This window comes from Epargyreus clarus, unplaced genomic scaffold (genome assembly GCF_041222505.1).
Source record: "Epargyreus clarus isolate Ecla_fem2 unplaced genomic scaffold, WU_Ecla_fem_2.2 ptg000032l, whole genome shotgun sequence".
NCBI lineage: Eukaryota > Metazoa > Arthropoda > Insecta > Lepidoptera > Hesperiidae > Epargyreus > Epargyreus clarus.
In genome coordinates this window covers 2,116,011-2,132,458 of record NW_027332237.1, presented here as the reverse complement: position 1 = coordinate 2,132,458, position 16,448 = coordinate 2,116,011, and the positions used below count along the sequence as shown (strand labels likewise).

The following is a 16,448-nucleotide window of genomic DNA, read 5'->3' as shown; positions in this document are numbered from 1 at the left end:
GAGATGACAGTCTGACTAAATGAGTAGTGTTGCTGTGATAAAGATCAACGCAAAGGAAAACCGCTGAACTTTAAGAGTGCTCGAAATTTTACTCATAGGTTCTTTATATAGCGTAAATGAGCACTACGAGGATAAAATAGGATAATATTGTTTGAACATCCTTTGATTTTGAAGCAGATACCTACTATGAAACTATGTATTTGGCTTTCTGGATAAAAATAATAAAACGCCTATTTCACCGTTTTTGGAACCTCTACTTTAGCTTTTATAGTGCAGTCGGGTTTTTTGATTTTTTAATTAATTACTTGTTATTTTCAGATTTCTTGCTACGGGTCGAACATATACAGATTTGCAGTATTCATTTAGGATGGGAATCGCAACAATCAGTAAGATCGTGGACGAAGTGTGTAAAGTAATATGGGAAACGCTACACGATGAATGCATACCATCAAATACTCCTGATATGTGGCAAAATATTGCTAACGGTTTTCTACAAAAGACCAACTTTCCAAATTGCATCGGCGCTATAGATGGCAAGCACATCCGAATCGTAAATCCAACCGGTGGTGGATCAATATTCTACAACTATAAACATTTTTACTCCATAGTTCTGCTAGCTATGTGCGATGCAGATTATTGTTTTACATATGTAAACATTGGAACATATGGGAAAAACTCGGACTCGACTATATTTCAAAACAGTACACTATACAGGAGCCTTGAACAGAACACTTTAAATATTCCAGGACCGAAGCCACTGCCTGGAACAAATACTCCAGTTGAACATGTAGTTGTGGGTGATGGTGCTTTTGGAATATCAAATAAAATTCTGAAGCCATATACACGATCCAATATGACCCATAAGAAAAAAATATTTAATTATAGATTGAGCCGCAGTAGACGATACATAGAATCGACATTTGGTATAATGTCGAACAAGTTCAGAGTGTTTCATACGCCTATTAATGTAAGTTTTGATGTTACAAAGAATATAGTTAAAGCATGCTGCGTATTGCATAACTTTATAAGAATTCGCGATGGTTATCGTATTGAAGACACACTTACAATTGAAGGTATGGTAGACTTGCCAACTGTACCTACAAACAGGTCTGGACACGCTCTGCGTGAACATTTTGCCGAGTACTTTGTGAGCCCTATTGGAAGCGTGTCCTGGCAAGATTCGTGTATATTTTAACTTGAAAAGGCTTTGTCCTGTAATGTAGATATTCAGATAATTAAATAAGAAACTAAACAAACCAAGTTGTTGTTTTTCATCTCCTGAAATATTTTCGAACAATGTGTCCACAATATCCTCCCAGGCTTTGTTTCTTGCATCTTTGTTTTTGTAGAGTGGATCGGATGCATCCCACAATTTCTTCCTCAGGCGTACCTCATCGATAACTCGACCTGTATCCACTTCGTGGTTCGCCATGACTGTACGCGCTGACGACGTCCGCTCCGCTCGACACTAGAACGCTCACTGAAAGCAGAGGCGCTCGTGCGATCGCCAGCGCCGACAGCTACGCGGGGCCGACGCGCGACGCGTGCGGCCGCGTAGCTATCAGCGCTGACCGCCGTGCGCGCTGATAGCTACGCGTCACTCAAAAACGCTTCCTAGAAGTTCATATATCTCGGCCATCAGCGCTGACGGTGCGCGTGCCGTCAGCGTAAGACTAAAACCAGCCTATTTGCCCACGTGTGGGTGTCATGCACACTAAGATAAACACAAACCCAGACTTGGGATAGGAATCTAATTACTGCCGCCATGTTTGGGATAAGAACAAACCATATGCTATTATTTTATAACGTATTTTTTTATTTTCTTTTATTGTTGTACCATTTTTATTATTTTCTGCACAGTCCAAAGGTTGGCTGGAAGATAATGCTTTTAGCATTAAGCCCGCCTGTTGTCCATAATTATGTTTTGATTCAATAAAGAATTTAAAAAAAACCACAGATCCTTCTGGGTAGTATAGTCCGCGTAAAACTGGTAGTCCGCTCTGAATATAGAAATAAATCGCGTCGCCATAGCAAATTGTATGACTACAACCGGTCGCAACAACTTCAGAGCGGACTAGCAGTTTGGCGCGGACTATACCGTAGAAGTATTTTTTTAAATTATAAAAGTAACAAAGGAATATGGAGTCTACCTGATAGTTATAAATCACAGCTGCCCATGGAGATCAATAATTAATTCCATATAGAATATTGTCTATTTGTAGCCGGCATCCATTAACTTGCACCATTTATTTCTATCTAATAACAGCAGTGTCAAACGCTGTTGTGTTCTGATTGGAAGGGTATGGTATTGGTCACATACTTATCCGAGGCGCTCCATCTTAGTCCTCAGGGGTAGCGGCGCATCAGTAGCCGATCTCGGGTAGGAATCTAATCTTATCTGGAGTTGATTGGAGATGCCCAACCAAACGGCAATAGTTATTTAACATCGGGTGGACTGCATGTTCATTTGCTACTTCCATATTGTGAAAAAATAACTGCTCTGTCCAGCTCTGGTTCTGAGGAGAGTTACTAAGCTTAAGAGGCAGTATTGGTAACACTGCGACCACCGAATTGTTTGACTTGAGTGGTTACATTAGATACCAATCTTTGGACACGCTTCAAACAGCATTACTTAAGGTTCCTTCGGTTTTGATAATTTACTATCGACTATCGACATCGGGCTACTGTCACCGAGCTGTTGACTCAGCCTCACCGGCACCAACGGTTACACCAGTATAATCCAACTTCTAGCCCGTTCTGAAGTTGTTGCGCGCAGGTGTAGTTAGCAAGCCAATGCGATCGAACACAACTACAAGCATATTATACTCCGTAGCAACAGTAAGGGTAAACTAACGTAGCTATGTCCCCGTGAGCGAGAGCGAGCAGCGGAGAGTGCCGGGGTGATCCTGCGCTGTCTTTGTCCCGCTAATATCTATATTTTGCTGTTGTGGCGCGACTCGTTTCTATATTCAGAGTGGACTAGAAGTTTGGCGCAGACTGTACCAACCTTTGGACGCGATCTTGGTAGCAACGTGATTACTGAGCTGTGGTTATACCAGTACCGATCTTTGAGGGAGGGTGGTTTTGTGGCTTGTGGTCTTAATGGCAATTAGCAAGCTGCTAAGCATTTCCAGCCAACCTAAAGTAGAAATCTTATACAAATGATCCAAATCCAAAGGATAGCCAAATGATCGCCGAGCTGACGACTCAACATCACTACCAACCTTTGGGCGCGGTCTTGATAGCACCGTGATTATGGAGCTGTGTTTACACCAGTACCAACCGCCGCTAGACACCACCGACAGAACCACTATCACCGAGCTGCCAACCAGCGTCACCACCAACCTTTGGGCGCGGTCTTGGTAGCACCGTGATTAACGAGCCACAGTTACACCTCTACCAACCTTTGGGCGCGGTCTTGATAGCGGCGACGGCGGCGGCGAGCGGGCTGCGCGCCACGTCGCGGCCGTTGACCGACACGAGCCGGTCGCCCGGCGCCAGCCGCCCGTCCGCCGCCGCCGCGCCGCCCGACACCACCGAGCGGACCACGATCACCGAGCTGCCGGGCTCGGATGGGTCCTGGGGGAAGGATAGAAGTATAGGTGAATAAATAATCACTGAGCTGCCGGGTTCTGATGGGTCCTACGGGAAAGTGAAATAAGTATAGGTGAATAGATAATCACTGAGCTGCCGGGTTCTGACGGGTCCTGGGGAAGGAAGATGAAATAGATAAAGTGAATAAATAATCACTGAGCTGCAGGGTTCTGATATCCATCAGGGGAAGAAAGACGAAAGAAGTATAGCGAATAATTATCACTGAGGCACAGAACCCGGCATCTGATAGATCCCAGGGGAAGGAAAGGTGAAATAATTATTGTGAATAAATAATAACTGAGTTGCAGGGTTCTGATGGGTCCTCAGGAAAGAAAGGTAAAATAATTGTAGTGAATGAATAATCTTTGAGCTGCTGGATTCTGATGGGTCCGGGGGAAAGGTGAAATAAGTATAGTAAATAAATAATCAAGGAGCTGCCGGGTTCTGATGGGTCCGGGGGAAAAGTGAAATAAATATAGTGAAATAAATAATACTTTTGATGTTAACGACATTACAAGTATAACATTTACAAAATAAGAAACTATAATTTAAAGCATAAAATTAGAAGAATAATAATTAGATGTTGCGTTCCGACGAAATTGCGAAGGACATACAACTTTTGAAAAATCGTCTAGAAATAGAAGGTAATTAAATTTACCAGTAATGCACTACATAACTACGTAATTTTCACTTTATAAGAAGAAATCTTCTAGTATCATATTACACCGATGGCATTGTATTTATTTATTATGTACCGGGTACCCACAATATGCGTTTTTAAATTTCTTGATTGCCGATATTTCGACCCAGTTGCATGAATCGTGGTCACGGCGAAACTGCGGTGCGGTGAAAATAATAAAATGTGTCAATTCCGCGATAATTTTACTCTAAAATCATAGATGGCATTGTAGTCTCCATTTTTTACTACGTGATCGAACGACACACATTGCCAGAATACTTTCGACTTCCGAAGAATTGGATTTTATTAATTACACATAGAAGAACAAAAAGCGAGAAAAAAGGTAATCTACTATACATTACGTACTGAGCTTACCAAGTAGTCGAGTATGGAGAAGCCGAGGCCACGGTCCTCCTTCAGCAGCTGGATGTACTCGATGTGGTCGCTCCACATCGCGAGACCACTCAGCGGCTCTAGAGACCGGGACCTGTTGCGTTCCAGGTCGTCTGAGCAGAACTCTAGAAGAATTAACATTTTTGGATTTGAAAAAAATCACATAACATAAAAACAACCTGTGATGGAACGGAATTCGGATTTTTATTAAGATTCACAAGATTACGAAATACAAAATGTGGTGACGCTGGTGAATGGAAGAAATAAGACTCTAGTACATTTGACAAAATTAAGTAAGGGCTAGATCCAATTTAAAGACAAAAATATGCAAAATTTTACATTTAATGAAACCATGATCGATGAAGTGACGTTCAGGGTACTCGATGTAACTGATAAAATAGCTGATAAAATAGATAAAGATGTAGCAAGTGGCACGTTTCGTAGCAGTTATAGCTGTAGAAATGTTTGTTCTTCAAGTCACTTACAAAGCGATTCGTTATTTGAAAGAAAGATGAAGAAATTGAAAGGTTCAACGTAAGCTCATTGATATAGTTCAATGTAGAGGTAACATCGGCCGGTTTCTTGCGTAAAGCAGATTTGCGTTTCAGTGGAAGATTATGGATAACGGCTGACCTGCATATTCACGCTTCTTTGCTACACCAATTTTATTGAAACAATTCCTTTCATATAGGATTCCTTACTGTCACACGTGATTAATAAACATAATTACTACTTTATCAGAAAATGTTTAACTTACCGTCATGGTCATGACCAGCAGACATGACCGTAGCCGCACTGCAAAGTGATGCTACTGAGCTTTCTGACTTAGCCTTGATCAGTCTTTGAGGAGCCGTCATCAAATCTTGAAGACTTCCACCTATTGTATTCTGGAAACAGAAAATACCTCACTTATTTCTAATTTGTACTTTATATTCACGATTTCCTGATGCAAATGGCTTTAAAAGTGACCAATCAAATAATCTGGTACTAATATTAAAGTTTTTGATAATGTTGAAAGCAGCGTGTGTGTTTTTATTCATGTAAGAAGTTATGCTTCTTTAGCGTAATTACCAAAAAAATGTCGGCTTATGGTGTACTCAGATTTTATAAATATTCCCATTGAGTTTTTGTAAACATATGATTATTTATAATCATATGCATTGATGACGTTAAGTACATAATTATAACTTAAAATTTATTTATTCACAACTTACATCTAACATTACAGGAAAAAAAAATCCTAATGCGTTAGTGTAGCTTAAAAATAACAATAATTAACGTCCATAACGCCACCACTTATCGCTCATCATAGCTCACTAAATTATTTTTTAAAACATTAAAATAAACAACTTTTCACATAATCTGTAATAAAATGCCAAATACTCGTCGCTAACTTCATACTGTGTTAACTCTGCAAGAAATTTTTGCATCAGTCGGGGAAAATCACTCATATATTACGTGGATAATGCGACATAAGAAGAATACCTTTTATAATGTGTGACGTGACGTCATTTCGAGAATTGTAGCGATTCATCAAAAATTGGTCGCATTTCTTTCAGTCAACTCTATAAGTATTTTCATTATAACAAATTTTTAACAAGAACATTTATATGGAAAACTAATAAATAATGTTTTTACGAGAGAATGAAATAATGATGTTTTCACCAACCCTAGCAATATGCGGCTCGAGCCTCTCCCTCCCACCGTCGTGCCGTTTCCTCGCACACACGAGCAGCACGGGTGACGTCACGCCGCGCAGCCGCGACACCACTTCTACATGATGTGCGCCTAGTACCCGCCAACCGTTTACCTGTGTAAATCAAGATAATAAGTAAGTAGATTTTCATGATATATAATAATATAATATATTATAATATTACTATTTATTTCATAATAATTATGAAAAGTGGTTTTTGGATGGTCACAAGTCACAGTCGTTTCTAATGTTATTCGCATATTATTAAATAATCGCTTATTTTAATTGTGAACAGCGTTCTGATTCCAATTTCTCAAAGTTCCCCTTATTGTACAGATGTAAAGTTTATAGACAAAATGCAAAGGTAGCATTAACCCTTTACATTCAGAATGCCACTGAGACAGTCTAGAAGATTTCCATCTGCTGCCCAGCAGCTCTACCCTGTAATATAATTTATCTGCCATAGGCACTAAGAAGTGTAAAGCGCGACGACTATCATTAAAACCTTACTATAGAAAATACTGTTCAGCAATAGGCTTTAGGCTACAAGCATTCGAGTAGTCTTATGAAGCAAAAATTTATGTAGCAGATGTCAGATGTCTATGGACAGCAGGGCCCACTTACCATAGAGCAAGCTACAAGCTTTCCATTTCAATTTCCTTAAAAACACATAAACAAGTTTTTTCACACAAAATTCAACACAATGTCATTATTAAAGTTTTTTGTACATCTTACCTCTAGCAGTTCATCTCCAACTTTAAACACCCCCATTTTCGCCACTGGTCCGTTAGGCGCTATCGCTCGTATGAAATGCCTCGCTTGGATCTCCTTTCCAGCTACCACCCTCACCGTGCCTTCGAGAGAGATACCCAACCCACTGTCCTTTTCCTTTATTATCGTACCCACCTGGAAATTCAAATTACATAGACGTCACAGGTTTAAAATTCAGTGCAAAGATTTATTTTATATTGTACAAAAACAGGCCGAATTTAGCTCCGCATTGCCGCGTCCAGACATGCCAAACCGTTACAAATTCAAACGTGTGGATAAAGCATTTGACTTGGTTTGTGTATGTTTTCAAACACTTGTATCAAGCCAAACCTTTGCAGACAATTAAAATTTGCGGTAACGGAAAGTGTGTGGCTAAATATATTTAACATGCACAATTGCACACATTTATACAGAGACTATTTTATTCACTTATATTTCAGTCCGTCAAGAGATGGCCAACTAAGAGGGTGTAAAAGTAATTTAATTAAAAGCCTGTAAAATAGATAAATGGTATCTTACAACGATATCATGTTGGTACTGATGTCCCGGCCAGTCCGGCTCCTTCTCCAGGAGATCTCGCCACTTATCCCGCGCGCGTTTCGCCTCACGTTCCACTAGACCATCATCTCTCCCTATTACAATCTCCGCTTCCTCAGACGGAGAAGTCGGAGATGGTAGATGGGGTTGGATCTCCGAATCCGCCTCTGCTTCTATTACTGTTGATTCGTCGTACTGGAAAAGATTTCGAAGGTTTGAAGGAATTTTACTTTTTTCAAAATTATGGAAGATTGAGCAATAAACAGTTATTTTTAAAGTGACACATGGGCTTACTGCAATTAGTCCTATTTTATCTTTAACAGTGTAAAACGCTACTAGAACACATGTTTGGAGGTGGTAGAACTGCTTGGTATAATATTAAGCGCTACTGCCTTTTCATTTGAATTACACGATAAGACAAAAACTGTATTTGTCCTACCACACAATTCGAAATCACCACTACTCACTTGCGAGCTACGCCACAATTTAATATTAAGATTAATATTTAGAGTGGTTAAGTGGTTATACTGTAATTCTATGTGAAGTTGATCTCAGTTACTACATATCATCAAGTACTATTTCAAATATATAAAAACTTTCGTTGTTTATTCACGATTACCATAGTCAACCGCATCAACAAATGTTCAGAACTTACCACACTAAAACTATACTTCGCAAGGGACGTGACAGACGGGCTAGGTGGCGCCACTGGTGACCGTCTGCCATCCTGCGCTGCTAACGCTTTCTGGAGCCTCTCAAACCCCGCCCCGCGTAAATACCTGAGAAGAAATTGAATATTTCAATAATGGCAAAGAAAATATAAATTATTTATGATACAGTAGCAAGATTTTAACCTACAGCACTATTTAAATCCCATCAAAACCTCTAATTAATCATGAATTGGAAGTTGCATGCCAGATACATATAAAGACACACTTGAAGACAAAGAAACAAATAAGAATCCAGTATGAAAACAAAAATCTAAATTCAAAATTGACATGTCTGCTCAGTCAGGAATAGAAGTCGGTCTTTTTAGTCTACCTTACAACAGTTTTCATATTATTATTCGGATTTCATATTATTACAGCATCTCCTACCGTAAACTTTTAACGATGGTGCTACTAACGCATATCTGATTGACATAATATAAGATAGCAATTCTACTTAACATACAGTGTAAGTTGTATTACAAGCGAATTTGTTTCTACTACTACCCAAAAAAGAAAAATAAATTTGTTCTGGATTTGAAGTACCATTTTCTCCACCAATTAACATGAAGTAATACAGTGCATTATGCTCATAGCCTCCTCGGTCATGCGAGAAATAACAGACGTGAGAAAAAAGGGTTGGAGCCTAGATTACTGGAGTCTAGTATTTATAATTACCTTAAAGCTTTCAACCTAACTATAGGACCCTTAGCGTCGCGCAGCAAAGCCACAGCACGGTGATTCGTCACACCATGCAAGGAGACACCATCCACCTGAAAATAAACAACATCATTTTACTGTTTTATTCATAACACATTTGTGTTAAAAATAGTTTAATTTGATCTTTAAAAGGATACGAAAAACAAATGACGAAGACAAACGAAGAAGAATACGAAAAACAAATGACATTCATTTGTTTTTCGTATTCTTCCCACCAAACCCCTTAATTGGCTACCTATATCATGGGAATGTCACGGTCACGCAACACCACGTCCGCTTGGGCCGACGGTCGTGCACACACTGACTCACGGCCGGCACTCACCTAATGACAGTAGTGCAGTATGCGCTGCAAACAAATATCCACCTACCCACAGTAGGTGTGCAAGTAAAATAATTGATCAGCCATATTGGTTTAAGAATGATGTCACTAAGTTAAGCATATGTTGTCATGTAAACGAACGGGTTGGAGTTAATTAGTTTAAAATTAAGTTGCGAAAATTTTGACCCTCATTTAAATACGAATTAGTAAGGCAATTTTAATAAAGGGTTGTAAAGTAGAAGTAGCGAATGATCATGGAGTAATTCCAGTCTACTTGATGTCAAGTGGCAATTACCGCCCATCGATAATCAACCCAAGATAGGCAATCCTATCTGAGGATAATATTGGAGTACTGACCTGAGATCAGGCCCAGAAGCCTTGCCAGCATGAGATATGAGTACTAAAATGGAATGCTTCGAATAAATGTCTCACCTTTCAAACCTGAACACAGCAGCGCTTAACGATGTGGTTTTATTATTGTAACAGAAATAGTGGTGACGATGCTTCCTTTGGAATCAAACCATCTTTGACAATGACAAATGACGGTACTTCATAAATGGATTCAGAATAATTGATGCTATCCGCATTTTTATATTTTAACGTTAATATTAATGGATTAGCATTGGAATTGTGTGCGATACACATCGGAGCAACGCCAGTGCGACGTGCGCGGAAATCTGGGAAAATTTATGTACGGTTAGCAAAAAAGTTATACTAGAAGTTTTTTAACGGTTTTCAACTTACTGCCCCTGTGGGGCCAGTGTCAAAGTGGTAAGTAGGGGTTTCAAGTGAGACGGGTTAGGCCATAGTCCACCGTGAGGCCAAGTGCGGATTGATGAACTTTTTAGACTTTTTAAAGATCTTTAAGATATGAAGGATATAGTTAAGGAAAAGGGTTCTATAGAGAAAGGAACGTCGTTACTAAGCTACACCGTCCATTGAATGGCTTATCATTTTACATAGTTATATCTTCTCTCAATACCTATTCAATACTAAATGTGCGTGGCGTCTTTGACTTCATGTAAAACGTCACATCATTATTGATGTCTGAATGTTACCAATTATTTACTTCAAATACATAAAATACAATTTTTCATGGGGCCAGATAATCAGTCAAATATATCCTTACCCGAGAAACACCCGTAGTACCTAGGAATAGTCCGCGTCCAATTGCTAGTCCGCTCTGAATATAGAAATGAATCGCGTCGCCAATTGTATGACTACACCTGCTCGCAACAACTTCAGAGCGGACTAGCAGTTTGGCGAAAACTATAACTAGTAAATCTAAATATTATTGTTGACTAAGCTAAACGCCTGTAAAATAGGCATACCATTTCACACAAAATGTTTTTGCTAACGGTCCCGAGCTATTGTCGAGTGGCCCTCGGTTTAATTATGAATTCAGTTCGTGCTCCCCCCGACTTTGTACGGGCGGTTAAATTGAAGTTTTATTCCAGCCCTACATGATATTAAGTGAAGCTTTTTTAATCGACGTGGCTGAATTTATCGAAGGTCAATTGTAGAACCAACATATCCTACCTATACCTCACTAAAAATCAGCGGCCGTGGTTCGCCGCGGTGAGGCTGAGTTTTTTTTTTATAATATAGGAGTAGCAGACGAGCATGCAGTCCACCTGATAATAAGTGGCTACTGCCGCCCATGGATATCTGTAATCAACCCCAGATAGGATTAGATATGCCTACCTGAGGTCGGCCACAGATGCGCCGCTACTCCTGAGGACTAAGCTGGAACGTCTCGGAAAAGTATGTCTCCCTTAACACACCCTTCAAAACGAAACAGCAGCGTCTAACACTGCTGTTATTAAGTAGAAATAGGTGTGGCGGTGGTGCCGCCGGAGTCGAACCACAAAGGGTTCTACCACCTTTAAAGCCCTTTAAAGCCTTTTTTTAGAGTGTGGGCCCTTTTGTTAAATTTTACTGCAGTAATGTTCTGATTTTAGAGTCATGTTTACTATTATTTATGCCACATAATGTTGTAGTATTTTTTACAAATAAATTTTTCTTTCTTTCTTTCTATACCTTCTACGGCACTAAAGCTTTTTTCGAATCTAAGATTTTAAACTAATATTATCGCGGACATTGACACATTTTAATATTAACGGGTACTTACATTACGCGGTTTTAAATTCTTTATTGCCGATGTTTCGACCCGATTGCACGGATCGTGTTATGTTTCGCTTGTTATTAATCACCAATATATGACCTCATATATTGGTGATTAATATGTTATAGTCCGCGCCAAACTGCTAGTCCGCTCTGAAGTTGTTGCAAGCTGGTGTAGTCATACCATTTGCTTTAGCTACGCGTTTCATTTCTATATTCAGAGCGAACTAGCAGTTTTACGCGGACTATAAAATGCTACGAATCATTATTACATTAGAAGCTTTTTTCAACTTCCTTTGTTGGTTCGTATGTATGTGGGTTACATTTAATAACTAAATTTAAATCAGTTAACCCCAATGGATTAAGCTAAAATGCAATTAACATTTGGTTTGAATGGCAATGCATAATTGGTAAGTAACGTCATTCAAAATCCAATATGGCGTCAGAACGTCGTATGTACCTATACGATACGTAAGCAGAGCGTGGTAAGGCACCGGCCTCACACTTTTTTATAATATAGGAGTAGCAAACAAGCCTGCAGTCCACCTGATGGTAAGTGGCTACTGCCGCCCATGAACATTTGTGATCAACCCTAGATAGAATTAGATTTCTACATAAGGTCAACCACAGATGCGCGGCTACCCCCGAGGACTACGCTGGAATGCTTTTGATTAGTATTTCTCCCTTACCACACTTCTAAACACACAGCAACACTTAAATCTGTTGTTTAAGAACAGAAAATCCGTGACGATGGTACCTTTGCAGTCGAACTACAAATGATTCGACCATTAAAATTGAATTTTGTTTGACTTTTATTTCTATTATTTACGACTTTTGAGACATTTAACTATCCTAAACAATAATTTAATAAGTTAAACTTCATAACAATAAGACCATTGTTAAAAAGTCCTCAAGTTTTATCTATCTCTTGTCCATCTGCCCACGAAAACTACAGTATTATAATAAATAGGCTTAATTCAGCGGCACTAATTGGCAGCTCTGTTGAGAGCCATCTTGTGAAGAGACTTGAAGCGTGTTTTATCTTTATTTTATTCTTGTACTACATAGATTAGTTAATATTACTCACTCCTAACTAGGAAATGTAACCAGTTTTGACAATTGAAATTGTCATTGTCATCTATTTTTGTGTTTGAAAAATATTTAAGAAATGTAGTTTTTAGATCATTTACGAATATTTCTCCGCACTTTTTCTTCAATTTTGTGTTTTTGCCCCACTTAACTGCACATTTCGGCATTGTTCCGTGTAAATTACACCATGACAGCCATTAAATGGCTCTCACATTTGTCAGCCGCTTAAGCCATTTAATGGATTCCTTCAATTACAAGGAGGTGAGATATCTATACTTATATATGTTATACTATTGTTAAAGTCCTTGAAATATTTTGTCCAAAGGCCCACGAAAACTGCAGTATTATAATAAATAGGCTTAATTCAGCGGCACTAATTGGCAGCTCTGTTGAGAGCCATCTTGTGAAGAGACTTGAAGCGTGGTTTATCTTTATTTTGCTACGTTTCTGCTACGAAGCAATCTTTGGTGAGTACTACGATACTGCCGACTTTTATATACACATAATTGGTGTGTCTGTGTTTAATTTTCATTTTAGCGTCGATATTGCTTATTCGTGCAATACAAAACATAGAAGTGCACCTTTTCTCACATTTTTCTTCTAATTTTTTGTGATTTTAGGATTACATTATTCTTAACACAAAAAGGTATTTTATAAAAATCTAATAGCCCTGGAAGCCCCCTTTTAGTCGCCTCTTACGACAGGCAGGGGATACCGTAGCCTCATTCTATTCCAGAGACTACAGGGACAAAGCGGCCCGTACCGCCCATGGACATCTGTAAGTAACCCTTGATAAGATAACATTCCTTTGTACAGTTGGCCACAGATGCATTGCTGTTGCAGGACTAAATTAGAACGCTTCGGATAAGTACGTCTCCCTTACCACACTATTCAAAGAGTATGTTACTCTTTGAATAGCGCTTAATATTGTAATTAGGCAGAAAATGGTATGGCGATGGTGACCTCTGCCTCTGCCTCTGCCTATGCCTCTGGAGACGATTTCTACCATTTTCATGACCATATATAAATATAAATTAAATGTCTGTGATTTTCAAATATTCTTCATTTTCATCTCGCATATTTGATAGCGAAAATTCAACAGGTAAATACCAAAACACATTTGTATGTACAAACAAACGTGGCATGAAACTAAATAAATATTGAACTGAATATATTCAATTTACATATTAAAATTTAGTCTATTGCCATTTTAAGTTTTTATTTAAACAAGTGTCAAACGTAGATTTAGACTTGGCCTAAGAAGACCTAAGGCGGCAAATTCAGGGAGCGGAAAATGTATCTTTAATGAGTTTTTCTTTGTCAACTTTCAGAGACAATTTTATTTTGAGGACCTTTATTGCTGACTGTAGGGGCGGCAAAAAGTGATTGATGTATTGGTTCTCGTATTGGATCTGGACAACCCTAAACCACAATACAAAAGGGTTATTTATACCTTACCTTTTTATTTTATTTAGAAGAAAGAAAGAAAAATAGTTATTTTGTATTTATTAAGAAATAGGAACAATCTGTTTGGGCAGCACTTAATCTACGACACTGCACATATTCACTGAACTAAGGGCGGCAATAATTTTAAAACAGACAATGTCTATATTTAATTTTATTTACTGATACAAATAGGTTAATTAACCATTAGTTCGTAAAGCAATTATCAGAAGTGGGTATAATGTCCACATTGGTATTGCGAGCGATATCCGATTAGCCCATAATTAATGTAATGGATGGCATGAGTGGCTACGTTTAATGCGAGTCAATGGTACTAACAGCACAAAAATTAACATTTATGATTCATTTTTTATAAGTAGCAATACATTGAAGGTGGTAGAACCCTTTGTGGTTCGACTCCGGCGGCACCACCGCCACACCTATTTCTGCCTACTAACAGCAGTGTTAGGAGCTGCTGTGTTCCGGTTTGAAGGGTGTGGTAAGGGAGACAGACTTTTCCGAGGCGTTCCAGCTTAGTCCTCAGGGGTAGCGGCGCATCTGTGGCCGACCTTAGGTAGAAATATCTTATCTTATCTGGGGTTGATTACAGATGTCCATGGGCGGCAGTAGCCACTTACCATCAGGTGAACTGCATGCTCGTCTGCTACTCTTACATTATAAAAAAAATATATATCTTACAGTTTTACACAAAGAAAAATAGACCGTTCAAAACTAATATCAACCGTCACGCTGCACGCATGTCGGCCAATAAATTAACCGAACAATAACATGGCGGCGTTCGTGCGGCAAATAAATAAATTTGCGGCAATTTCCTCGCCGCTAACGAGATTATTGTCGTGTGGGCGTGCGACGCTTTGTAACGAATAGAGAAAATTGCCGTATTTACAAGCTTTTGTTGAGCTTATAATGGTTATTATTATTTGTCACACACACGGTAAATTTTAATTGGGTGTGAATGGTCAAATTATAAGTTTAAATTATAAGTTTAAAAAAATATAGAATTTTAGGACCAGTTTTAATTCGATCTGATTTTAAAAATCTATTAACCTCACACATAGATTAGTAAAGATACTTCGCCGCCTTGAAATTGAATGAAGCCACAAACGGCTTATTAGTAAGTTTTTTTTTTTAATTCTTGACAAATAAAAACATTTTTAGAGAAAATTTACGAATAAATAACTGCATAATTTATATAATAAATAAATTATTATTTCAAATATTTTAGGGACACGCACGGAGACGTGGCAAAACTTTTTTACGCAACTATTTCAATTCTCAAAACTGGTTACATTTTCTTGTTAGGAGTGAGTAATCTTTACTAATCTATGACCTCACAAGTTCATTTTCGACATAAATAAATGATGTATGTGATATCATATTTGGTATGGAACAAATTTTGGAAAGTAATGATAAACGACAACGTGATGCTGATGTCGATGATGCTAATGATCTAAAGTCGAATCACAAAGGGATGTTCTTTTCAAATTACGCGATTTACATATGAAGTCCTCAAAAGTGCAACACATCTAAGATCGGCTTTAGTTGAAACATGTTACTTTAGGTGGACTGCAAGATTGTTACTACATTATTATAAGAACAGTTAAATAATAATTTTGGAACAAAATGCATTTTTAACAAAAGTACAACGGATTGATATTTTCCTGGGTATTGATTCTTCAGCCTTAAGAAAAGTTCCATAAACAAAGTATATTAAACTTACCTCAACAATCCTATCATTAACTTGTATCTTCCCGCTCAGTTCCGCTGAGCTACCGGCGCCGACACTCTTCACAAAGATACCACTCAACTCTTCTGCAATCAGAATAGAGAACACTTATATAATAATTTGTTTGGATATACACAATATGTACAAGTAATAAAAAAACTTGTGACATAAAACAAAAAAATAATATAAAAATGAAAGTTAAAACAATAAAAAAATATTCGTTAATAAACAAAATATTTGCATAATAAATGAAAGACAAAAAAAAATGGTTTCATAACGTCTTTGATAAAAATTAGGCTGGTAACTTTTCTGTCCTGCATCTACTTAGTATGAGCTTTTACGTTTTTACAAAAATGACTGTTTTGGTATTTGTTTACGTATTTGCCCATACATTTCCAATTAGCGCCTCTAGCGGATTGTATCAGAACTGATTTGAAATATATAGGAAATACTTAAATAAAAACTCTGTACTGTTTATTTGTCATAATTTCAAGATAATTCGATTGAATTTGTTTTTTCATTAAATATCTAAAAGCCATAATTCCTACTTATTCGAGTGACAAATGTTTTTGTAGGTTTTGGTAGGTTGACAAAATTTCAGATACAACTTTTACAAGCCCTCAAACATC

General features: G+C 38.1%; 1 protein-coding gene across 1 annotated transcript in view; it reads right to left on the bottom strand.

Annotated features, from left to right (window-relative positions):
- Positions 1-16,448, bottom strand: part of LOC140754959 (multiple PDZ domain protein) — a 193,711-nt gene that overhangs the window by 129,058 nt on the left and 48,205 nt on the right. The window contains exons 8-16 of the mRNA XM_073090118.1: positions 15,814-15,905; positions 9,056-9,150; positions 8,326-8,449; positions 7,653-7,865; positions 7,098-7,268; positions 6,336-6,476; positions 5,424-5,553; positions 4,649-4,791; positions 3,405-3,579 (exon numbers count right to left, since the gene is read on the bottom strand). Of these exons, the coding sequence (XP_072946219.1) occupies positions 3,405-3,579; positions 4,649-4,791; positions 5,424-5,553; positions 6,336-6,476; positions 7,098-7,268; positions 7,653-7,865; positions 8,326-8,449; positions 9,056-9,150; positions 15,814-15,905 (1,284 nt within the window). The remainder of the gene's footprint in view (positions 1-3,404; positions 3,580-4,648; positions 4,792-5,423; positions 5,554-6,335; positions 6,477-7,097; positions 7,269-7,652; positions 7,866-8,325; positions 8,450-9,055; positions 9,151-15,813; positions 15,906-16,448) is intronic.